The sequence below is a fragment of the Lingula anatina genome, chromosome 2, assembly GCF_051362555.1.
Source record: "Lingula anatina isolate TDL-2025a chromosome 2, LinAna3.0, whole genome shotgun sequence".
Lineage (NCBI taxonomy): Eukaryota > Metazoa > Brachiopoda > Lingulata > Lingulida > Lingulidae > Lingula > Lingula anatina.
The window spans coordinates 8290160-8316412 of NC_141768.1; the positions used below are offsets into that span (position 1 = coordinate 8290160).

General features: G+C 34.4%; 2 protein-coding genes across 5 annotated transcripts; one reads left to right on the forward strand and one right to left on the reverse strand.

Annotated features, from left to right (window-relative positions):
• Window positions 1–162: 162 nt before the first annotated feature.
• LOC106159970 (solute carrier family 15 member 2) lies at window positions 163–19976 on the forward strand. 4 transcript variants are annotated; one of them, XM_087004796.1, is made up of 22 exons: window positions 177–368; window positions 3089–3150; window positions 3721–3794; window positions 4272–4365; window positions 4698–4839; window positions 5108–5185; window positions 5692–5791; window positions 6058–6148; window positions 6664–6744; window positions 7093–7175; window positions 7506–7589; window positions 7763–7894; window positions 8212–8250; window positions 8671–8759; window positions 11681–11762; window positions 14215–14331; window positions 14584–14789; window positions 15226–15360; window positions 15647–15773; window positions 16323–16454; window positions 17010–17114; window positions 17406–19976. In XM_087004796.1, the coding sequence occupies exons 2-22, from the start codon at window positions 3090–3092 to the stop codon at window positions 17643–17645; spliced, it is 2292 nt and encodes a 763-aa protein (XP_086860922.1). In that variant the 5' UTR covers window positions 177–368; window position 3089; the 3' UTR covers window positions 17646–19976. The 4 variants fall into 4 exon arrangements, with proteins under 4 accessions (XP_086860924.1, XP_086860921.1, XP_086860922.1 ...); XM_087004797.1 differs by lacking the exon at window positions 177–368 and adding an exon at window positions 2686–2797; XM_087004795.1 differs by lacking the exon at window positions 3089–3150 and having other exon boundaries at window positions 164–368.
• A 1420-nt stretch (window positions 19977–21396) lies between these two features.
• LOC106159967 (uncharacterized) lies at window positions 21397–24344 on the reverse strand. Its single transcript, XM_013536453.2, has 4 exons — window positions 24172–24344; window positions 23636–23801; window positions 22840–23073; window positions 21397–22466 (listed from the first exon to the last, which is right to left on the reverse strand). The coding sequence occupies exons 1-4, from the start codon at window positions 24203–24205 to the stop codon at window positions 21497–21499; spliced, it is 1404 nt and encodes a 467-aa protein (XP_013391907.2). The 5' UTR covers window positions 24206–24344; the 3' UTR covers window positions 21397–21496.
• Window positions 24345–26253: the final 1909 nt, after the last annotated feature.

Here is a 26253-nt window from a genome sequence, read left to right on the forward strand (position 1 = left end):
ATTAAGAAGATCAATATATATCAATAAAATAAGTTTAAACTGTTATCTTCGTATTTAATTCTCTTTGGGGAAGTAAACTGTAGATCCATACGAATAACTATTTTGTTTGGGAAATGTGCTAGAGGAGCAAAAAAAGAATGTGCTTGGAGGAGCAAGGTCAAGGTCACCCCTACAAATGCTTCCGCTATGTCATCTGCAACTAAATACACTTGTTGATTGGAGTGGAACAGCAACCTCTACAACAGCAGGTCCAACCGTCCCTTATAATGGTTTAAAATAGTCTATTAGAGATACGGCCATGGAAGGAGATATTAAGAATACCCTAGACACTGTAGCAGTTGAGAAATTGTCTACGGAAAAACGGGATCGTAAGTTTTTCAGTCGTTTTTACTATTTGTACCGTCTAGTAATATTACAATCAGTATCATCAATCGTAAGCCTGCTCGAGTACCGAGTCCAGGTCGTTGCCATATGGTAATTACACTGACAGTGGAAGCGGCTTCGTAAGAGTTTGACTAAATTTGTGGAAAGTAATGTATTTTAGAATTTTTTCGTAGACACTGTAGGGGAGGTTTGCCATTTTAGTTTTCAACGAAAATGTGGTTGGTCACCAGCTGTTTTGTTTTGAGAATATTTTTTTTTTCAATCAACAGGACATGGACCACAATCCATAAGTTTGATCACCTATACTAAATCATGAAAGTTTGAAAATTTTTAATATCTTAAGAATTATATGGCAAAATTTTCGTGTGCATCATCCTTTCAGAATAAGTCCAAATTAGGGTATTTGATACTTTCTGAACTGTAAACCAAAATCTTTTTAATTCATTGGATTGGTCTCCAAACATTAATGCACCACAAAGATGTTTATGGACCATACAGATGAGTGTTAATTTATGTTAAGGATAGTGGCATTGCACTTGAATCTACTTAAGATCTAGTATTTGTTACTGACAATTTAGTTTATGACTGACCAGTGATTTAATTTCCATTTTTTAGGTTTTTCTATTAATTAATAAAATAGAAATTATGAAACATTGTTATCTTTTTGCATCTTGAAAATTGACAACTATATAAGCAGTTTATGAATTGTATTTCAGATGATATACTACAGTAGTCTGTTAAAATTATTAAATGACAAAGTATAATGTGACATATTTATAATGTAGTATTGTTTATAGAGTGCTGACCATGAAATGATGATAAGTAGCCAAGTTTTTGTGCATTGAAATAATTGGTGCTTAATTATTTTGTGAATAATAATAATTTAAAGTTTATTCAACCATTGTATATATATATTATAAAATGCACATAAAATGGAAACTGTTTTGCCATCTCAGGTTTAAGAAAAATCAAATAGATAAATTAAAATGAAATAAAATAGTACAAAACAATACCAACAAAAAAGAATGGTCAAAAGTAATTATTATGTTTTACTAATAAAAAGAGATGTAGCAAGTGGATAAAAGCTCTATTTAAAACCATTTGCTTCATCTTAAAATTACAAATCTACATTTGCTTTCAGGGCCGTAACCAGACCTTTAAAAATCGTACGCACAGATCTTTAAAATTCCCAGCAAAATGTAGACTAACGTAAGAGATGAAGGACAGCGTAATTACAGCATATATGTACCACACATCGTAGCTTAATTTCCATTAATAATAAAATCATCATTTAGTCAGAAATATTCTCGCAATTAAAAAAGTTTCAATATCCTTATTAACCAGAACGGTATATTTATTTAAAAGGAGGCTAGCTTCGCATATGTGGACCCCCCTTCGAAAAATGCTGGATCCACCTCTGAGTTGAACTAACATACGGTTTCATTCACCTTACATGTGGATGCATGGCTCCCAAAAACAACCAATTGTACGTCACGACAGAGCTCTGATACATCTAAGTTTATTTATTTGTTTGTAAATATAATAAAATAATATCATGGTTGGCCAAAAAATTGTACGCACAGTGCATCCGTGCGTATGCCTAGTTACGCCCATGGCTTTGGAGAAATTTAAAAAGTTTGTGAGCAGGGTGAGTGGTATGCAGGGTGAGTGGTAGGGTGTCATTTCAGTGAATTTTTTCTTGGTAAGATATTGCTGTTAGCAAGGAGTTACTATAAGCAACTCCTGGCTATTTGTATAAAATGTGTATATATACAGAGAGTCGTATGTGCACGTACTATTGTATACATGTGTGAAAAGCTTCTGGTTGACTGATAACAAAAAGATTCATTGTTATCTGGTCCAGATATTGCCAAGGGCCGTATATTATTATATCTGTTTACCCTATAGTTGGCAAACTTATTCAGTACTTAAATACAGGGCTATTCCACAGTATTTCCCCTCTATAGCTTTTCATATATTAATATGCAAATCTTTTTCATCTCTTTATATCTCAGATGACAGTACTAGTATTGGTAAGATAAAGAGTGTCTAAGGCTCTGTTCTCACAACTTTTAGATCGATCTATCACCGCGGGGAGTCTCACTAGATTACTGTCAGATAATCCCCCTTAAGTGTCCGTCCCCGCCTACTACAAGCTTTAAGGGGTAATTAACTTTCGTGTCCGCCCGGCTGACAGCTATTTAGCGTGAACCCCCAGGGGGTTAGGTCGATCCAATGTAGGTCGATCTAATCTATGAGAATGGGGTGTAAAAGTTTTCGGGCGAGAAAATATTTTGGACTCTGAGTGGAGGGTTGAAATGCTGTGGAATAGACCTGCAACATGCATATTGCATGTCAATTCAAGCATAATTTTAGCATAAAATTTATGAAACCATATCAGTGATGCATTGTGGTATGTATTGTTATTACTCAAACAGTTTGATTTCCTTTATAATTACCAAATGTACACTGAATGACAAGAATATAAGAAACACAGCTTTTCATATTGATCCTGTTTTTATGTAATTTTATGCAATGCACTTGTCCTAACTGTCATAGCCAACTCATCTGAACAGATATGAAATCTGCACTTTTAACTATAAAATGAATCACTCAATCAAAAGAAAATAATCATCAAATCCAATTGTTTCTTGATTACCATCAATTTGTGTTATTCCTGCAACCCAACGAATGGTACTTTCAGAATGTTAACCCCAGAGGAAAGTGATGATGAAACTGTGTTTGGATTATCAGATGATCTTGAAGGTGGGTGATACAATGATTGCTGGTAATTACCCACAAATTTCAAACACCATGTATTCCTTTTATTTCTGTTTTTCATGATATTTAGCTTTTTGTCATTCACAAATTAAAGCAAACCTGATTTTGCTATCAACGGTTTGATTAAACTTATTAGTAAGACTTTCAGTTGTCTATGTTGAGATGTTATCAAAATATTCTTTATATGATGTGAGATGAATAAAATAAATTTTTCTTTAAATTAAGTGAGTAATTGCTGTAACATTGATCCTCATTCACATTGAAATGCATAAAGGTGATTACAAGCAAAGATAATCGAAAACTTACAAGCAAAATATTGCATTTTTTTCTCTTCACTATTGCAATATAGTGATAGGTTCTGTATGAGAGTGGATATCTGATATTTTGTAAAGGATACAGTACCTTTATTTATAAGTGGGGGAAAATATGCAGAGTGGCATTTTTATTAGAATGTCCATATATTGGGCAAATATGTCGTATATCATGATAGTAGCTTGTATGAGGACAAAACATATCAAGAATAAAGAAACCATTTGATTGATATCTGTTTTCTAGCAACTAATCTCTTAAATAAAGAGTGCAAGACTGAAGACAACATGAGCAAGAATAACAAAATGAAGAAAATAAAGGTAGGATATACCGGTATATATATATATATATATATATATATATATATATATATATATATATATATATATACACACACACAAAAACGAACAAGGTTAATCTGTTCTCTCCATTATAATTTACATAAGTCCCTACAGCTGTTTCGGTCCAGAGGCCTCGTCATGGACGCAAACAGAACAAAATATATATATTTATTATTTACAATTTATGTTTCTTTCAGTCAGTGGTGTTAACCATGGGCCACATGCCAAATGGCAGTAAAATTGAAATTAAATTTGTCTAAATTAATTCATACACTGGCCACTGTTTTAACATTCGGCCAGTACACACTTGCAACAGCCCTAGTATCCTCAAGAGGCAAGTAAGTTTCCAGGGCACACTTTTTTAATTGAAATTCGTAAATTTTGAAGTACATCTAGAGTCACAGTGGCATTTTGTTGAGTATTAGTTGACCTTTTTCATTCTCACTTGTCTTTTAGAAATTGTTGTGCAAGAGTGAGGACTATCCCACCAGCATCTTCTACATTGTCACCATGGAGTTTTGTGAAAGGTTTTCATACTATGGCATGAAAAGTGAGATTTCAGTGTTTAGGAAAAATATTTCGGTTTCAAAAAAACATTCTTGGCCTAGAATGTGCATAGTATTACTATTATATTCTACAGTATATAGGATAGAGAACTTTGTTTTAGATATGAAGAGAAATTAGATATGAAGAGAAATTAGGCAATTTCTCAGTAGATTGTTAAGTTATTGTTGTCACAGATAAAATATGAACAAAATACATTTAAAGAATTGGTATCAATAGTTTTACTACTAAAAGCTGTATAACAAAATAAATAAGTATAACTTAAACTGTATAGATTTTAAAAAGATAAACATTCATACAAAACCTTGCACTTTTCAGCAATTTTGGTGATCTATTTGACCAAAAAACTTCTGTTTGATGAGAACAGTGCCACTGCCCTGTACCATATCTTTAGCATGCTGTGTTACTTCACCCCTTTATTTGGTGCTATGCTGGCTGATGGATACCTGGGGAAGTTCAAGTAAGACTCTTGTTTTATTAACTTATCCAAGTTTTCTTTTGGAAGCATTTTTCTCCATTTTTAAGTATTTTAAAGATATAACCAAATATATTCAAGCAATACTGGTTTTGATTTGTTTGAGAATTGTATATTTGATTCATTCAACAAAAGGCAATTGAATATATAGTCATACAATTATTACGTTGAACTGTTGTGTACTAATTAAACAGCACTTCCATGTAAGGGAAACTGCAGATGTTTGAAATTCTGTTTTGTATTTTATTTGCAGGACAATCCTTTACTTGTCTATAGTATATGGCATAGGAAATTTAATCATGTCTCTTACTGCATTACCACCTCCAGAAAGGTAAGCTTATATTATACAACACTATGCCAATAATAGAACTTTAATATGGTTCATCATAAGTCAACTCACTGCATAATGACAGTGACTTGATCATGCTGACATTAAGAGTACATAGTTTATCTTCTTTTAATGTGCAGTGTACATGTTACAAATATATGTATATTTGTTAATTTCTGTTCTAATATTCCTATGACTTCCACTGTTTTAATCCTTTTCAGTGAATGTTATACATCTTGATATTTTCCATTTAAATTATACTTTTAAGTTTTTTTAATGGTGAGTGAATCTTTGTAAAGGCATCCCTCAATAATACTTTAAAACATAGTAATTTTAGCTGCAAGTGCATTTTCTACATTTTTCTTTATGTTCTGAGTTCTTTGACCTGACAGTGTCTATGATGATTATTTTAGAAAGCTGTGCTCAATACTTCCAATACTGTAGCACACCAGTCTAAGAAAGAAAAATAAAAAGAAACAAGAGATTCATATTTATATTTTCTGTTTTAGTATTGGTCCCTCAGTGGGGCTCTTACTTATTGGTATTGGTACGGGAGGAATTAAGCCATGTGTTTCTTCATTTGGTGGGGACCAATTCCTAGCTAACCAGGTACAGTGAACATAGCGGGGCAATTTTAGATTTTTCTAATTTTTCATTTCTGGTTATTGTCATTTTTGTTATATGCTTTCTATATTGGTTGTCAAATTAGTGCTGTTGCTTTCATTAAGTTTTAGATTAAGTTCAATACTAATAAAACCTAACATCAGTCAGGTTTTATGTGTGGTGTATTTTCATATAGTAGTGCATAATAATTTTTGGTGCCAGTTCTGTGCAGTATTATTTTTTGTATTGGATTTTTTTTCCTGTTGTTCCAGGCCCATCTTGTGGCTAGCTACTTCTCACTGTTCTACTTTGCTATCAATGCTGGAAGCCTCATCTCCACCTTCATTACACCAGTGCTCAGAGGTGAGCTGGTCTGCTGAGACACATAACTTAAACTGAGTTGTTTTTCATTAAATAAGTTCAAGTTAATTCTTCTAATGCTCAGCAGATTTTGCTTTTTATGTCAATGGAATTGTTTTAAGGTAAATTTCCCTTCTGAGTTGGTTATGCTCACACCATCTCATTATACAGATACAGGTAGATGTGCAGACAGCAAACTAAAAACCTATCTATCCAAATAACAGACATGGAAACAAAAATCAATGTAACACCTTTGGTTTTTGATTGATGCTAGTTAAATTTACTGTTCACATGGCAGTGACTGTGATATGGTAGTGGTATCCAACTGTGTGTTCAAATCCATTGTTTTTATGTAGAAAATATAAGATACATAAGTCTTTAGTGAATTAAAGAAATGAATAAGCAGCATTGAAGAGGAAAGCTTTCAAAAGGAATAATTTGAACCAATAACTGAATGACTTTTATGATTATAAGATTTAATTGATGACTTTATATCATAGAATAATATATTTTTTCAGCTGACGTCCACTGCCTTGGAGCCAATGATTGTTATCTCTTGGCCTTTGGTATGCCTGCAGCACTGATGATCGTAGCTTTATGTGAGTAGTAGGCTTAAAACAGCTTATCTTTCTGAGAGCTTTATGAAGCTACTACTTTGAAGATCATTGTAAATATTACATTTCACAGTGTGATGGGTTTTCCCTGTATGTGACATTTTTTGACTTATAACCTATAGTGTGTTTGTTGTAGAAGAATAGAATGTTGTTCTTAGTACTAAAATGAATGGCGTGTAATATGAGACTATTGATTATAATATAGTTAAAGTGTTTCTTATATATGCGTAGGAGACAACACAAAGCACAGTCAAAGGTAAATATGATAACTGCGTATTAAAATGATACACATCATTTCACATATTAAACCATTTGTCATGTCTTTTGTTGTAGTGGTTTTTGTTTGTGGAAAGTCTTCTTATAAGATCAACCCACCTACTGGTAACCTTCTGGGAAAAGTTTTCAAATGTATTGGGGTGAGTTTGTAAAGACACATAAAACCTCTCATCATTCCTTCACAGCATGTAATGGATCTGCTAATGTTTTCTTTAAAAAATTACAATGATAACTATTTGATAAAAAATTTACAAGTATTTTAGAAGTATTGACTGTTCTTTGGTGTTAGATCTTGTGAAATGTCATATCTGTTAATTTATCTTTATCATAATTCACAGTCAGCTTCATTGATAAGTAAGTGCTCACTGAAGAAGGGAACTTAACAATTCAAGCTGAATGATTAAATTTGGATTGATATATGATATCTGTTAACAACATTATGGTATTGACTGTGGAATTTACTGTTTCAGAGAGCAATCAAAAATAAATTTAGCAGACAAAATAAGTTTGAAATGCGGGACCATTGGTTAGACTACGCAGATGATGTCTATGAAGTAAGCAATGCACGCTCGCGCAAGCACACACACACACATTTACAAATGATATTTTCTGTTTCACTTTAGTATGATGAGGTCAATTTGTTATATGTGTTTACCAGCTTAAATCCATAAACAATAGCTTGGATATGTGCATTCCATTATTCACAATTTTGCACTTTTATTTTTAGAGCAGCTTCATAGAAGATGTGAAAGCAGCATTACATGTGCTGTTTATGTTTCTTCCCTTGCCCATTTTCTGGTCTCTTTTTGACCAGCAGGGGTCAAGATGGACTCTACAGGCAGAGAAAATGGATGGACAGGTAAATATTTCAAGGACAAGCTGATTATCATTCACAAATAAATAATAATAATAAATAAATAAATAAATAAATAAATAAATAAATAAATAAATAAATAAATAAATAAATAAAAGGTAAAATTTTTTATATTAACTTTCAAAAGGGATTTAGTTTTTTTCTCCTTTATGTTTTTGATTTCCGTTTATTATTGTTGTTGTTGTTGTTGTTGTTGTTGTTGTTGTTGTTGTTGAAAAGCATGCTTGCATGCATTTTAAATTACAGATAATTTTACTCATTGCAGCACCTTATATTGTTTTTTTTTTTTTTTTTCATTTAAGATTGTTGGATCATGGATTCTCAAACCAGATCAGATGCAGGTAATAAGTTACTATGGCCCCATTCAGAATTGGAGATCCAAGGGTCAAACATGACGACCCACTACAAAGCTTGCTGTCTAACCTGCTAATAGACACTGAATAGATATCCCGTGGGGAAGCATTCAAGTGGGTTGGTCATATTTGAACCTGGACAAGTTAGTCCACTGTTCTGAATGAATGCAGCCTATGGTCAAATCATTTATACATAAGCTCTTTAATTTGAATAAAACCTTGTGCTCATACCAGTAGCAATATTTGCTGGAAATAAGTCAATGAATAGCTCAAAATATTGTCAGTTTTGTCAGTGATACTATTTGATTTACTATGGATATTAGTGTCAGCCATCTTGGATTGTAAATGGGCACATGATCACAGCTTGTTAGATATCCATGTATTTATTTTGAACATCTTTCTCTTCAGGTGATAAATCCAGTGCTTATTATACTGCTCATTCCATTTTTTGAAACTCTTGTTTATCCTTGTCTGGACAAGTGTAAAATTCCAAACAGGTAATGAAGACCAAGTCACAATGTAAACAGTGAGACAAATTAATGGTGAATAATCACAAGTTTTAAAGAAAATTCCAGCAGACCAATTTTCATAGTAAAACATCTCAGCTACTGGCAAAAACATACTTTTTGACCAAATTCTTTTTGTATCACCTTGAGTATTTACTACCAAATAATTTTCAAAAATAAATCAGTAGTTGCATGCTTATTAAGTAATAATGGAATAGGTAAGCTTTTATAGAAATGTTTTTATACATCATTGCATTTCAATCAACTATTTTTCGGCTATTTCACAATCAGACGTACACTTTCAAAATTGAGCATGTTACATTGCCTCTAAGTATTATCAAAACCAATCTAGTGCCCACCCTTTGTCCAATCTGGAAGATGGCACTAAGTCGGAGCAATCAAAATTTTTTTTTTGAAAATCGGACATAGATTGGCAAAAATATACTTATTTGAATCCCCTAAATACAGCTGTTTTTAGTTGTTACGAAGGGTCACTGAAGTTGTGTAATAATTTCAGGTAGTGGATATGTAATTTGGTATTGTAATTTATTGCATTTAGTTTGACTAAAGATATCAGTTGTGAGGTATAATGTTGTTTGAAAATCAGTTGGACATAATATAGTGTAACATATGAGACAAAAGCCATTGAATGTTAAAAGGGAGCTCTGTTACGGATTTTTCTGTTTTTAACATAGTTGATTTCAAGGAGCCCCTGAAAGGAAATATTATGCTTGACAATAACTTTTCTTCAGTAAAATGTGTTTTTAAAGGTATTTCAATACATTAAAAAAATTACTGTGTCCAAATCCATGTTTAGTTGAAAATTCCAACAATCCAAAATTGAAATCACATCTTAACACAAAATTTTGTAGCGTCCGTCCCCCCTGTAGCTTAAGGATAGCAGTTAATCTTTTTTTAAATCCACACTCAGGCACTTATGCATTTCACTACCCATGATAAAATAATATACCTAAAAGGCCAGTAGTAAGACACACTGTGGACATACCATTTGATTAGTGGTCAAATGTAGCGTCCGTCCCCACCTGTAGCGCCCGTCCCCAATTTGTATTTTTCGCTTTATTAAGGATACACATGCTGAAATGGATTTTAATTAAGTATATTTTGTAAATACTCATTATAATCTGTCTAATGTAGGCCAAGGTTGTCACTGACGCTTTGGTGCATTACTTGTAATGAATAAATGGATACATTTAAAACAATGTTATAATATGAAACAATGTTGTTGTTTTTGCTGCTGTGAAACAACACTCGTGTACTTTTAAATTGCTACATGTATGAGACGAAGTGACATCACTTGGTTATAGTTTGGACTAAAAAGCTACAGTATATTTTATCCAAGGTAATAGGTTGTAATTTGTGCATTTGAGCTTGGAACAATGATGGAGCAACATTTATGTTTTTATTGTTGGTGGGGATGGGTAAACTTAGTCAATGTACAAAAAGAAATGCCATGGAAATGGAAGGCATAAGTGAAAGTGCTTTGAAAAAAAAAAGAAAACAATGAGAAGAACTCAAGAAAGATCCCGAACGTTTGAAAACTGCCAGAGAGAAGGACAGACTTAGAAAGAAAAAAGAAAGAGAAAAGAAGAGACTTTACTTAATGAATCACCCAATATAAGCAAAAGCTGAAAGAGGAAAGGAAACTAATAGAATGAGAAAACATAGAGAGAAAATCTGAGAACAAACAAAGATCAGTGCTTTATCAGAAGCAGCTAAAGCAAGAGAGAGAAGGAAAAAAATACTTTCAGCCCAAAGAGAAAGAAACAGAAAGATGAAACTCAGTGAAGCTAAAAAGAAACAGGTCTTGAGGGGTAAAGCATGGAGACTAAGGGTTCAGTTACAAGATAAAACACCACAAGGTAAAGACTCAAGCCCGTTTTCATCTTTCTCCACCTTGAAACAAGCAAAGAATGCCCTTCCGAGGTCACCGAGAAGAAAAGCTAAAATTGTAGAAAGGCTAATAAGATCTCCTAGAGTACACAGCATATTAGAACAGAAAGGAATTATAGCAAGCAAGGAAACAAGCAGAAAGTTGGAGATGGGGGAGACCCTTATTCAAAGTATGTCAGAGAATTTGTAATACTGTCAGAAAATATCTCTGGATACACTCCTGTTATTGATTTGTAAATGTGTTGTTGAACTGTTTGTATTCATTTTAATACAGTTAATGTTTTGGAATGGGGATATAAAAATGACATGTTTTGGTGTAGCGTCCGTCCCTCAGTGTATTACGTACCAAGTCATGAAATTTTGGCACTCTTAACATGTTTTAGGTATTTTATTATGTGTCATTCTTATGGTCAAGTCTTTGTTATATCAAAATAAGAGATTTCAAATCATTGATGGAATCCCCTGATTTGATCTTAATCACACAACATTTTATTTTTATTTGCAAAAGAAATGAGGCCATGCTCATGCAACCGTACATTTTGGGAAAAAATAGCTCACAGTTGATTGAAATTTTGAGGTTTTCATTGCAAGTACAATTCATGTGTATAAAATTATGCTTATTAAAATAATTATTTTCCAATTATTATGTTTTATTCATCACGTGAATGTAATTGACTTGTAAAAATGTAGCGTCCGTCCCCAGTGTGAGACCATCCAGTCATTTTAGTGTCAAACAAAAACAAAGAGAAACGGTGCAAAAACATTTGAAGGGATTATGCCCAAGATCTATACTAATGTCCTACTGATATTCAAACCTCTGTTTGGTGAAGTTCATATTTGGTCGAAAATGGACCACAAAGTGTACATCTGATTGTGAAATAGCCGTTTGAGAAATGCTTTATTTCTCGAAAAACTGTGCAAACATTTATTAACGAAAGTCATTCAGGCAAATGATAAATTGTTCCAAAAGATTTTAAAATATGGAAATGGTAATGCTCCAGGCCACTCCAGAGGATGTGTATGGGGATGCTCTTTGCCGGATGTGCCTTCATTATAGCAGGCTTTGTACAGATCAAGATAGATGTGAGTAAAGGCCTGTAGTCTGTCCATTCCTTTGGTATTTACTTAACTCATGCAAATCATAATAGACAATACTAATGGTTTGAGCTTCAATTTTATAGTAGGTATTGTACAAATGGAGAAAGATGCATGATGTACCCCCACCCCCAAGCATATGTGTTTGTGTTTAGATATGTGGTGCTAGAGCAAGTGTGGCTTTTTAAAAAGATTTTTATGTACAGACACAGATGTGTCTGTACATATTGCCATCACCTGCGTCTGTCGTCGCCGATGCCGATGCCGGTGCCGATGCCGATGCCGTCGCCGTGCACTTTCCTTGTAAACACGATAAGTGGAACACAGTTTTACTTTTTGGCTTTATATTTACAGAGCTGATGAATATTCATAAAATGCAGGTCAAGTTCGAAAATCAGCATGATCGGGCCATTATTGTAGAAGTTATGCTGTTTTTTCACTTTTCAGCATATATGCAACACTGTAAACACATTTAAAGGAAAACCAATAGGCCTGTTGTCATGAAACTTACAGGAGTACTCAATCTTACTAAAATGCAGGTCAAGTTCGAAAATCGGCATGATCGGGCCACTATTTTAGTACTTATGCTGTTTTTTCATTTTTCAGCATATATGCAACACTGTAAACACAATATAAGAAAAACAGAAAGACCATTTGTCATTAAACTCACAGTAGTGGTCAATCTTACTAAAACACAGGTTGAGTTCGAAAATCAGCATAATCGGGCCATTATTTTAGAAGTTATGCTGTTTTTTCAAATTTCCTCAGATTCAATTCTTAGGCATGTTAACAGTCTCATTATTTAACTAATAAAATACGTAAAAGTGTTTGTTTGACATATCCTGCATCTTTACAACATTGTTAGTTGATTTTGTAAAAATGATGGTAAACTTGTTATCGTGCATTGTGTAATAAAGTTTCAAAAATGGAAATAAACTCATATCATTTCAGTTTGTCAGATTGAATCATTCACTATGTTCAGAATCTCAGACTGGAGGAAATTGGACATTTAACATTATTCTATTGATATTTTTCCTATCTCATCAATTTTCTTAGTTGATCATATAAAAATGGCAGTAAACTGTTAATTTTGTTTTATGTTAAAAAATTGTTAAAAATGGGAAAACACCCATTTCAGAACAGTGCTGTCTTGTTTACATTTTGGCATTTTCAAGGTGTGACTTTGACGTTCCATGGGCCTGAAGACCTTTGCTAGTCACATTTTCTGAATATCCATGATACTAATATTTTATTATTAAAAATTGATGGTCATTATGCTGTTAAACATTATGTAATATTGCATCAAAATTTGAAGAAACCCCTATTTTGGGCACTGCTTCCATGATGACCATGTAAGGAAAACCATGTAACTTACTGTTCTTAAACTTACAGGAAAGAAACACGGGACTAAAATACAGCTTCAGTAAGCAATGCAATCTTTTTGGTAAATTTTTTCTGGCAATTAAACAGTTTTTTTTTTTTTTGTGAAAATTTAACTTTTCACATATTGGCATTTTCAAAGTGTGACTTAGAACCTCCACGGGCTTGAAGACCCATGATAGTCACATTTTCTGAAAATCCATTATACATATATTTTATTATTAAAAGTTGATGGTCATTATGCTGTTAAGCATTATGTAATATTGCATTAAAATAGAAGAAAACACAATTTTTGGTGCTGCTGCCAAGATGACCATTATGGGAAAACCATGTTACTTATGATTGTCAAACTTTCAAAAAAGAAACACAGGACTAAAATGCAGCCTGAGTTGGAAAAGCAGTCTTATTGGCTTCTTTTTTTGGAAGTTATACATTTTAGTGAAATATTCATTTTTTTCGTGTTGGCATATTCATTGTGGGACTCGGAGCTCCCATGGACATGAAGCTGAATGGTAATCAAATTTTCTACATGTCCATGCTATTTGTAGTCAATAATCAAAAATTGGTGATAATTATTCTGTAATATATTACGTAATGTTATATCAAAATGGACAGAAATTGTTTTGCACTGCTACTACAAAAATTATTAAAAGAAAACTGTGTTACTTCTTATTTTTAACTTACAAGTATGATTTTTAAGATTGGCATGCAGTTCAAATTAAAAAGCCAGCTCAATTGGGTTGTCATTTATTATTGAATTATACAATTTTGTGTGAAATTTTCATTTTTCTCATTCTGGCATTTTCAAAGTGTGAACTTGAACTCCCATGGGCCTGAAGCCTTATGCTTGTTACACATTTTACTTACATTGGTATTACCTGTTGAGCATAATAAAAATTTGATGTTGAATTTGTAGTTAAGCATAATGTATTTTTACATCAGAATTGACAGTAGCCTATTTTTTGCATTGTTATTTCCTGCTTTTTGTCTGTACATTTGACAGCTTTGCTGCCTTGTTTAAATGAATGTATTGAAAAATCCTGACATGCTGTGTTTTCAGAGCACAATAGAGCCTCCTTTAGACCAGGGTCAGTCTAAGCTCTCCTATATAAATGCCTTGTCCTGCCCTGTCAACATATCTAGTAGCTTTTATAATGGGACCTTGGACTACACACAGGTAAGTTGTTGAACATCTTTGGAGGAGTCCACATTATACAACTCTGAGAATTTATTAAACATAGTGGGTCTTGCATTCATGTGATATATACCTATTTGCAAGGTACATTAAGTTTGATTGCAATTGTTTGAAATATCCACCATATTTATAAATACACATAATTCTATGTTTGATGGCAATTTATCCCCACTAAACACATTGAAATATTACTGGAGTAGACGTTAATTTAATTTAATTAAATTTTCTCCGTAGGGTGCTGGCCCAATAAAGATAAAGAGTGGCAACTATAGTGTCAAGTTCTCAGCATCTTGTGCCAGCCCTCAAGAAGTGCAATTTCCCCTGAACCTGCAGAGTCAGAAAGGTTATGAAACGGTGATAGCCAACAATGGAGGGCAACTACAAGCTTCACAGCTAGATGATCATTTGGATAAACCAAAAAAAGGACAGGCTTTAATAAGGTAAATTTTTACACAGACGCATATAGACAACTGATAACTTGGTTTTTATATGAGAAATTTACTAGGCTGTAATTTGTAAGTGGTCATAGTGTTATTTGGGAAAAATTATATTGTTGTAATCAGGCAAAATAAAAAAAAAACTTTCATTATGTTGTCAGTTTCACCGCTTTTCACAAATTGTGAAATGTAAAGTGAACACAGCCATTAATTTTACCACTGTGGAGGGAACAGGTATTTTACTTGTGTATAGGCATTAACTCCCCTTTCAAGTTTCCATGATAATCCAGTCTTTACGCACCCTGGATTTCAGAACCTTTTTTGGAAACTCTGCAAACCAAAAATGGTGAGACAGTGTATGTTTTGTTTAAAATAATCACCTCCAGCATGCGGAAACTTAGAATGGCGTTTATTATGAATACACTATCTACTTTTCCAGCTGTATATATGCATTGCCATCTTCATCCTCCAATATTACCCTGCATTTACATGAGATAGACAGCAGCCAGAAGAAGTATTCCCTTCCACTCCATCCGTTTGAATCTAGTGGCTATTTCCTCGTGGAACCAGGGGGGTAAGAACACACAGATAGTTTGTGGCAGGATTTTTTTTAATATTCATATTCACAACATGTGTAAAATGGAAAATTTCTGCTAAAGGTTAACTTCAGTGTTGCTCAGGTGAAGGCACCTCTTCATGATTGGTACTTGGGCTTTCTTGATATTTTAGTGCCAATGGAAACAAGGTGCTTGTTAACCTTACCAAATTATTCTTAGATTAAGATGTGTGTAATTATATGATTGGAATTTGCTATGAGTCTGCATGGTAGTGTGACCAACAATGTCATTATTCCTACATAGGTATACTATGATGCTGGTCTATCCCAGCAGCAATGAGAGTAAGCTGATCCCAGAGAAACTGGATGCTAAGATGGGTGGGGTCTACTCCTTGGTGCTACAGCCAAAGAAAGGGGGAGCAGAGCAAGAGGTATGTTTTGAAAAACAGGGGTGGGTATTTTTTGTGTAGAATTTACTCTTTTTTTATTTGGATATGACATTTTAAAGGAATTTTTTTTGGTTTGTTTAAAATTATAAAAATTGTAGTGAAGATAATATCCTCTGTTCCAGTTTCTGATTAATACACATTGATTGTAGTTCATACTCTCATAGTAAAGAAAAAATAGGTAAATGTTTTTTAAGAGAGAAGAAAGAAGCATATGTGAAAAATGTTTATGTTTATTGCGTTGTAAATTTTTTACCATAAAGCTATTTTTTTTTTGCAAATGAAATAGGTCAGGGTCATATGTTTGATCAAATGAGAATAAATAAAGTAGCTAGCAATTTGTATTATATTATTAAGTAATGTGTTAAAATGTAGTGTAATATGCATTTATATTATATTATATTATATTATATTATATTATATTATATTATATTATATTATATTATATTATATTATATTATATTATATTATATTATATTATATTATATTATATTATATTATATTATATTGTTTGTTTATATGACTGTCTTGCAGCTGGAGCTGACAGAGTATATTGATGTTGCCCCCAATTCTGTTCCCATGTATTACCAGATTCCTCAGTATATTGTGATCACAGCAGGAGAGATTCTCTTCTCAATAACTGGACTCTCTTTTGCATACTCTCAGGTAAGGGTATGCGTACGCAAGTGTGTGTGTGTGTGTGTGTGTGTGTGTGTGTGTGTGTGTGTGTGTGTGTGTGTGTGTGTGTGTGTGTGTGCGCCCAAATTGGCGGAAGCAGTAAGTGTTTAAAAGAAATGCATGATCATAATATGAATTTTTGTTACTAGCTAGAACATTACAGTAATTTCTATAATATAGATTTAACATATAAAGAGTGCAAAACTATTGATAACAATACTTTTATAAACTTATATAAACTTTTTATAAATATGTCCTGCAGTGTATGAATGAAACATTCAAAGGGTAAAATATCCTTGTACTAATCAAAATCTTATTTCAAAATATTGTCTACAAAATATTGATAAAATAATAAGATAAAAATTGGATTTTCTTCTCTTTAGAGCATATTCTCCTATTTAAATAAGTGAAAAATTATTGAATTTTGAATAGTATTTTCAAAAGTTGGAACTTAACAGCATATGATTGAGGGGTAGATTTTTTAAATACACTAAAGCACTATTTGTTCCCATTCCTGATTTTGTGTATAATCTTAATTTCAAGGCTCCTGCCAGTATGAAATCTGTGCTGCAGGCAGGCTGGCTACTGACTGTGTCATTTGGCAACCTAATAGTGGTGATTGTGGCAGAATCCAGGCTTTTGCCACAGGTACTGGGTTCCCTCAATAGATTTGCAATAACATGGGGAAATTTGAGTAATATGAACATTAATTTCTGAAAATTGTTCAAATTTGTTGGAATTAAGTTATTGAATAAAGTAACTTAGACAAAATTTATCACACCAGTATTTATTGTTGTTGAAATGGATAATAGGGATTTTGGCCTAACTTTTTTTTAATTAGGGATTTAAAAACAGAGGAGAGTTACTGGTGAACTCTGTGACTTCCATTGAATTTTATCCATGCATAAAAAAATCAACAAGCTCTTGTTATCATCACAGGCACCAGAGTTCTTCCTGTTTGCAGCCTTGATGGGCTTGGACACATTGATCTTTGGCATCATGGCCTGTTTCTACAAGTATGTGACACCCAAGCATGCAGACGAGATTGAAGATGACACGGCTGGCCTAGTGGAGGATGAAATTGATGACAGACATGAGGATATCCCTTTGAATGGCCGCCTGACCAACACCAAGTCTTATACAGACCAGGGTGAAGGACAAAACAATGAAAAGCAGTAATGATACTAATCCTAGGCATGTTTGGACTGTGTTAAATTGGTTTTATTTTGTGTGGGTGACACTGACAATGACAAAACTTACTGAAAAGTGGTTTAATTTGTGGCAAAGGATTAACTTATGTAGTGTGAACTTAGCTCTTATATGAAATTAAGAGGTGCTTTTGTGGAAGCATTTTTAAAGGGATGACAACTCTTCATTTTGGTAGAAAAGTGTCATAAAACAGATTTTCTTCAATGGTTAATGAATCCATTCTAACATTAAATTTTTAAAATGTGGTTTTGGTAATAATTTCTTAAGAGAATGCCATCTCTTAAGGGATTATTATAGAGGGTAGCCCTCTATGAAGGTCCACATGGTCTAATGGCAAGCACAGATTTCAGATTTGTGATACCTGTCATTTTGGTGATAAATGAAAATTATGATATTTCTGTGTGTTGTTTACAATGCATTTATTGTGAAATTTGGAATCTCATATGAAGAGTTGTGATCCTTTCAAATACATATATACTCTGGAATCATTATCAGCATCTTTCAGATCTAATTTTCAAAAATGATATTTGGGCACTGGATGGATGATCTTTGTTCATGATCTTTGATGTATTTATGTAAGCATTTTTAGGAAAATAATGCAAAGAATTTGAGAATGACATTGATATTGGTGCACTGTGGGTTATGATAGTATTTTTGATTTTGAAATACTGGTTTTTAAAAATATTGAGGCACGTAAAATGGACTAAGTATAAATCTAATGGCATAATGCAATTTTTTGGCAGAACTTATTTTCACCAGTCACAACAGTGCAATTATTTCAAGTGCTCACATTTTGAATGATATTAAATATTTGTACTTATTTAGTAACTGCAAATAAGACAAGGACACTGAAAGATGGTGTATTGCCTTTAAATGGTACATTTAACCTCACAACTTGGTGATCTTCTCTGTTCTGGTACTGTTTTAAAAATGGTATTTACTAGATTTCAATGGGGGAAAATTGTGAAGTTTACAGTTACTGTATTTTTTAAGTCAAAATTTCTTAAAATTAGAACATTCGTATTGAGTGGTAGTAATAAAATTACAAAACGGGCTACTCTTTAATTCTAATTTTATGGCTACTATTGAATTCTAATTTTATGCAGTAAGAGCACCACAAATGGTATACAGATGTATAATTTTTGCCCATTGAAAAGATCAAGTAATTACCATACACACTTTATACATAGTTTAAGTATCAATAAGGGGTGAAGCCTCAAAATATGGATATTTGGGTGTTGGGTGTACTTATGCCTCACTGGCACCTCACCCTACCCCCCACCCCAACTCATCCCACCCCACCCAGTTATGTGCCTTAAGTGCTCGCATTTTCCGGAGTTAATCAAAAGCTCCTCTTTAATCTCTACTGATGTACTTTGAAAATTATGCTGTGAACTTTTTGCACACTAAAAAGAAAGCACAAATAGCTTTATATATTGTCTTAATTTGTATTGGGATTTTGTTATTGTTGTCCCTATAACTTGATGAATACAATTTTCTAAGTTCCAGATAATAATTTTATTTTAACTCAACCATACATCAAATTCAGTATATTTTATTTTCTTAAACAACAGGCAGTTATATAATTTTTAATCTTTCACTATTTCAGTTTTAACTGAGAGTGTCACAAAACACCCCATACTTCAACTTTTTTTGGTAATATTTTTGATATTGATTTGTCACTTATATCCAGAATGCACAGATCTTAATACCATTATTATTTACAATATTCAGAAGAAAAAAAAACTAAAAGTTTACCAACTTACTATTTTATGCTGTTAATTTATCATTGTTGTGGAAAATTCAACAGGTTGGGTTGGCTATGACTTAAACATTCCATTTAGAAAAATATAATTACACCAATATTTCATGTAAAATTACAATAAATTGTTGCTGATTTTATGTTTGCTTGTTACTTGAATTCCAGGGAGCTTCCTATTTTCAAATTCACATTTGTCATTCCTTTCAGTCTTCTAGTAAAATAGATTAGGGTGCAGCAGTGCCAAATCAAAATTTTGTTAAAGTCCCTAATAACAAGCAATACACTGTACCTGTAGCACTTGTCACTTAAAGATTCAAGAGGACTAGAAGTTATTTAGGTTTTTTTTAATGTTTTTTTTTTCTTTTTTGGGGGTCAAACTTTAAAGTTCCAAACTGCAGTCAGTATTACCATATGTAACTGTCTTAAACTTGGTAAAAAACACTCATTATACATCATTGTTATATATCACTGAATTTGAAGGCAAGTGTAAGGATATTTTATGTATATTCAGATAAGCAATAAAGACAGCTTTAAATATTTTTCTAACTTTGTTACACCATTCATGTTCATGTATGTCACCTTAGTTTGTACCAATTGATTTTGTTCAAGGCAGTATGATGGGGAAACTTCTCAAATATCCTTAATCATTTCCCACATAAATATGTCACTCATTACCAGTTACATGTGAGGGTGGGCGGATCTGTGTTTTGGTGGAGTACACAAGTTGCTTAACTGCCTTTATGAGGATCTGCTTCAACATTCTTTTACCATAGTCTGTGGGACTAGGCTTCCAACTATCAGTCTGCGTGGATGTGGCAGTAGATGTACTTAAAGAAATCCAGTTTCTGTTTTAGAAATAAAATATTAGTTCAACATGCTAGATAACAACCCAGTTGTTGTAATTAAAAAATATATATATATAATCGTTTATCCATTTATTATCTTGATTGCAAAAATTGTCCATATCGACATCAAATATTTATGGATCTCTTCATGCCCATCATCTTATGTCCCTATTAAACAAAATTATAAAAAAGGGATGTAAACTCACCATTTGGTTCGGTTTCGAACTATGATAATCAAAATTCTAATTTCAAGAGGGGACCAGAAATCGAAAAGGGGGGAGGGGGGTCAGGACCTTCCTGACCCCCTAAATCCGTAAATGTAGACGTATGATTTGTTTCGTTTTGTTTTGCCAAAGTTATGTGGTCATCACAGCGTGTGTGAGAACACAAGAATTATCTGGGGGTGGGTTGTTATCATGCCCTATCCTGTAATCATGCGCATAAGTAATCTGCAATCCTGGTAGAGGGTAATCATGCCCTACTTTTCAAGTTATAATTAAATCGTCTTTTCTCAAAAAATTTTTCTCAACGCGACATGAGTTTTTGGTTTTTTCTCGTTTAGCGAAACATCTGATTGTATCCGATCTACCAAAGACGATCATAACTATTCGTTTAAAGTGAAAAACAACAGAATCTACCGATTATTCTTATTCTTTACATAAAGCAGGGTAATAAAACATTGCACAAGACTTTTCGAAAAAATATCCGTCTGAAGAGTGGTATTTACTTACGGGGAAATAGGCAAACAATTTGCTATCAAATAAAGCAAATGGAGTGTGGTGGTCTTTGGACCCTTTGATACACAATCGTCTTAAACTTAGCTTCCTTGCAGAATTTTTAATTTCGTAATTAAAATTACATTTAGAATTTGCACCTCTTTTACTTTTGAAGCATAAAATTTGCAATCCTAAACGCAATTTATGTCAATTATTTACAAAATGATGTTTTTGAAGTAACTTCAGAAAAAAACTAAATGTATTACTAAATGCAACAATAATCAGGCTAATTTTTCTCTTAGGGTTGATCTACCAAAGACTGCTCCCCTTTCATGGATGATTGCACACTTTATGAAAAATGAATATATGTTAAAATAAAATTACAAGGCAAATACTAGTAAGTGTCCCAGTTACGTTTTATTTTGCCAGGTTTACGAATTTTTATTGTACAGAACAAACTATAACTGATTTTAAGCCTACATCAGATTACCCTTTTGTTTAATTTTGCTGAGGAGCCGGTGGCTGACCCTGGGCATGGCTTGGGCGTCCGGCGTGCTCTGGGCGGCCTTCAGCTTTCTCTGGTTTGTCCTGCTTCTCTACTTGGCCTTGAGCATGCTCTGGGCGTCCGGCGTGTTCTGGGCGGCCTTGAGCTTGCTCTGGTTTGTCCTGCTTCTCTACCTGGCCTTGAGCGTGCTCTGGGCGTCCGGCGTCTTCTGGGCGGCCTTGAGCTATGTCCAGGTTTTCTGGTTGGGCCCGCTTCTCTTTCTGAGCTTGAGCGTGCTCTGGGCGGCCTTGAGATTGCTCTGGTTTATCCTGCTTCTCTTTCTGAGCTTGAGCATGCTCTGGGCGTCCGGCGTGTTCTGGGCGGCCTTGAGCTTGCTCTGGTTTGTCCTGCTTCTCTACCTGGCCTTGAGCGTGCTCTGGGCGTCCAGCGTCTTCTGGGCGGCCTTGAGCTTTGTCCAGGTCTTCTGGTTGGGCCCGCTTCTCTTTCTGAGCTTGAGCGTGCTCTGGGCGGCCTTGAGCTTGCTCTGGTTTATCCTGCTTCTCTTTCTGAGCTTGAGCATGCTCTGGGCGTCCGGCGTGTTCTGGGCGGCCTTGAGCTTGCTCTGGTTTGTCCTGCTTCTCTACCTGGCCTTGAGCGTGCTCTGGGCGTCCAGCGGCTTCTGGGCGGCCTTGAGCTTTGTCCAGGTCTTCTGGTTGGGCCCGCTTCTCTTTCTGAGCTTGAGCGTGCTCTGGGCGGCCTTGAGCTTGCTCTGGTTTATCCTGCTTCTCTTTCTGAGCTTGAGCATGCTCTGGGCGTCCGGCGTGTTCTGGGCGGCCTTGAGCTTGCTCTGGTTTGTCCTGCTTCTCTACCTGGCCTTGAGCGTGCTCTGGACGTCCGGCGTCTTCTGGGCGAGCACGGGTATCCAGCCGGCACCTCTTGGGGGTAAGTTCAGGTTTGGCGCAGCGGGCCTTTTCAAATTCGCATCTGTAAAGAAGCGAAAAGGAAAAAACGACGTAAGAAAACCATTACTGTTCGCTACTTTCATTCCTAATATTGATATGAAACATCTAGGGTCTCTTCATTCATATATACATCCATCATGAAAGTTAGTCGAACAAAAGAAGTAAACGGTGCCAAGAAATGAACAAACTATTGTTGTTACCACGAAAACACAGCAAATGGATAAAGTGACATAAATTAATATACAAAAATATAAGCAAATGAAAAAATTAATTAATAAACAGGAAAAAAAAGAAAGGAAAGAGAGAGAAAGAAAATAAAAATAGGCACATGGATGTAGAGATAATTCAATTGATAGATTTATAAACAATTACAAGAAATTGGTCATCGCACGCACCTGTTGGCGTATTTGTTGCCCTCACTGTCACAGAAGGTTCCTCTGTGGTTCCAGTGTGCGATAACAGAGCAGTCCATGTCTTTGATCTCTTCACATTTGTCTGGTTTTTCTGGTTCACCTGAACCCTCCACATCAGGTTTATTTATCAGCTCTTCTGGCTTCAGTTCGTCTGGGCTGGCGCAATGTGTCAACTTCAGATCAGAGTTGTCGCAGTGCGCCTTGAAGAACTCGCACCTGAAAAAATCAGAAAATCAGCTGTCGATAAGTACAAACCAAGCTCAGCGCAAATTAGTGAAGTACCAGCATTGTTTGCTGAAGCAGCAGCTTATGGTGTACGCTGAATATAATGGGTGTTACCTTTGTGAGGCTAATGTTGTTTTGTGTAACGAGCATATTTACACTTATGTCATTGAGAAGAAAAAAAGCTCACAATTGCGGGACATCTTTTAAAATTAAAAAAAAAAATCAAATTATGCAAAAATTAAGTTTGTAATGGGAAAATGGACTTCAACAAAAGCCCCAATTTCATTCTCATACTTTTGTTGCATTTTTAATTAGCACGCTGCAGTTAATGTCGGTAGCATTCTTCTTAATTAATTAAAAGTTCTGCTGTTATTATGACAACAACCTTACTGGACTGGGTAAAAAAGGCAATTACTGGATTTATGTTTATTAATCCTTGCCCAAAGGAAGTGGCATGTAGCCCCCTAGAGAGGGTGGTTGCCTCGCCATTATTTAACCGCTGTCTGCTGGCCTGACAAATATTCCATAACCACAAATTTTATAAGAGACATACCTGTTAGCGTACGTGTTTCCTTGCACGTCACACAACTTCTGGACTTTGTTCCACGGCGCCATGACTTGGGCGCAGTCCAAAGATTTCAGTTGCTTGCACTTGTCATCGTCCTTATCATCCCCCGAACCCTCTGGTTTGATGTGCCAACCGGGTCTGGCGGTCACAGCTATGTAAGAAGGGAAAATTTACTCTAAAAACTTAATTTAAAATTAAAAGAAAAAATGAACACGATACTTGGATGAAGGAAACTGTATTATTTTTCATGTGGACAAGTTTTGACAATCTGCATATAAGATGCTACTAGACGGTAAAAAAGGCAATCGATCCAAAGTGCTGAAGTCATGTAATCTGGCACGATTAATTTTTCTAAATGCTCACAGTGATTCCACGACAGCAAAATGATAAACGATATTAGTTCAAGCCGACATCAGCTGGGAAGACTGTCATGAAATCAGGTACTACCACGCCCTAGCATGGAATCAGCAAGGGTGAAAATCGCTTTTGAAACTTTTAATTAAAATGTACCGTGTACTTACCAACAGCAAGAAGACAGAAGACCAGGAGCTTCATTGTTGTCTTTGGTATACTGGAGTCAACGACTGAAGAAGCCTGTATTCTGGAGCAGTATTTATACACAGAGGAATGGAGACCTGAACAGGTGCGCTGCCAAATCAACAGGATGTGGATCTTATGGGGAGTGGGCGCGGGTCTCAGGGTCTGTGATTAAACACTGAGGATGTTGGTCAGGTTGGTGACATTCCCATGGTATGATGTACGTGTCTAAGTTGTGCTATGATGTGCTTATAAAGACTTCTGACAATTATATATGTGCTTTTAAAATTATCCACTTTTTTTACAAGAAATCACTCTAATAAACAAGCGTGTTGAAAGGCCCGTTGAAAAAAAACATAAATTATATGGTGTGCGTAAAAAGCACATGTCTATAGAAAAATTAAAGTTTTCGATTCTTATCTCAAGTTGAATTAATTAGTGAAATTCGAGAATACCATACTGGAGACAGAGTTTTAAATTCTTTAGAACGGTTATGATTTTCAAAAATCAAGCAACAAATAAAATAAAGAAAAAACATTGACTGTGAGCGACATTAAATTAAGAGATTAAGTTATGAGATGACATACTGAAACTTAATCAATAAGAAAAATGCCTTTGTATCTTGAGAGACCTTTTAAAAGTAGTGTTAGCATTTTTTGGAAAAAATATCGGAAACACGTTCATAACCCAGTTTAATATAAAATGAAATAAATACTCCTACAATTCATCATTAAAATAAACAGACTAAGACCTTGACAAATTCAGCGTAGGTAATTCCAAAAGAATCGTCACCTGGGATGTAGGCGTCCGAAAATGAGGTTTAAATAATCGGACTGCTTGGTTGCCATGGCTGATAAATTGCGACAAGATAAATGTAATACGAAAAGTTTTCAAAACGTATTTGTGATAAAATATGTGTGCCTGTGGATAACTGTCTCGCTTTTGGCAGTTCGCAGTTTGTGGTTTCGATTCGATTCCTGGGACAGGTGCTTAGAAATTACTGAAAAAGTGATGAAAGTATATTATTACTGTCATAATTTTGAGGAGGTGGTAGCGCTTGACTCTGAAGCAGAAGGTCGTAGGAGTCGGGATGCCCTTGCAACCAAACAAGTTAGATTATCTACCTTTTGCAACAAATTAGGTTAACCTATATTGCACAAAGAAAAATTAATAAATAAAATTAACCATTCCGTAGCACAGTTGGCAAGACCGCAGACCCCAAGTCAGAGCTCAGAAGAAAAGGTAGAAGAAAAGGTAAGATACTACATGTGTACTAAAAAAGTTACCAACATTTTGTAATAAACTTATTTTACCATAGGATATAAAATGTACGTTAAAACAAAACAAAAAATAATAAACACCGTTTTCACAAAATATTTATTCTATCAATCTCCACAACGCAGTTGTATGAAATTACTAGTCAAACTGTCAAAGAAATGTTTATGTTTTACTTTTCTCCCGATGGAACATGTCATGTCTATATGAATTTTTAATATTGATAAGCAAACATAAATTTCTCATTTAACCTATAAAGCACATAATTAATAACAACAACATGATCCTGACCAAATCAAAGATGTAATAGTTTATTGTGGAGTTAGCAGATACATCAGAAATAAAAGGATTAAAGGTATCCTATCCGAGATTTTGCTCCTAGAGAAAAAAGGCATTTTCTCCTTCTCGCGAGTCATTGCCCTACCCGGTAATATCGCCATCAAGAACTTTTATTATGTCAATGGTTTTATCGTTTTGATGGTTTGAATGTGAATTTGGGTCATTTTCAAACGAGAATAGTTTACTTACATCTTTTGTCAAAAATTGACCGGAGTACATGGCCTTTTCATCTTCGCCAAGTTCGCCAATTTGCAAGGGAAAAGCGGAAGAGTAATTTATCTTTTTTATGGGGTAAATGGGATCAAATATATTTGATATTCAAAATGGATATGATCGCATCTCTGGCACCGAACGCCCCCCCCCCTCCCCCCCCTGACCCACCCACACACACACAGTTCATCAGTATGTTACCGTACTCTCAATGATGAGAGCAAGCAGAGACAGAGAGGAAG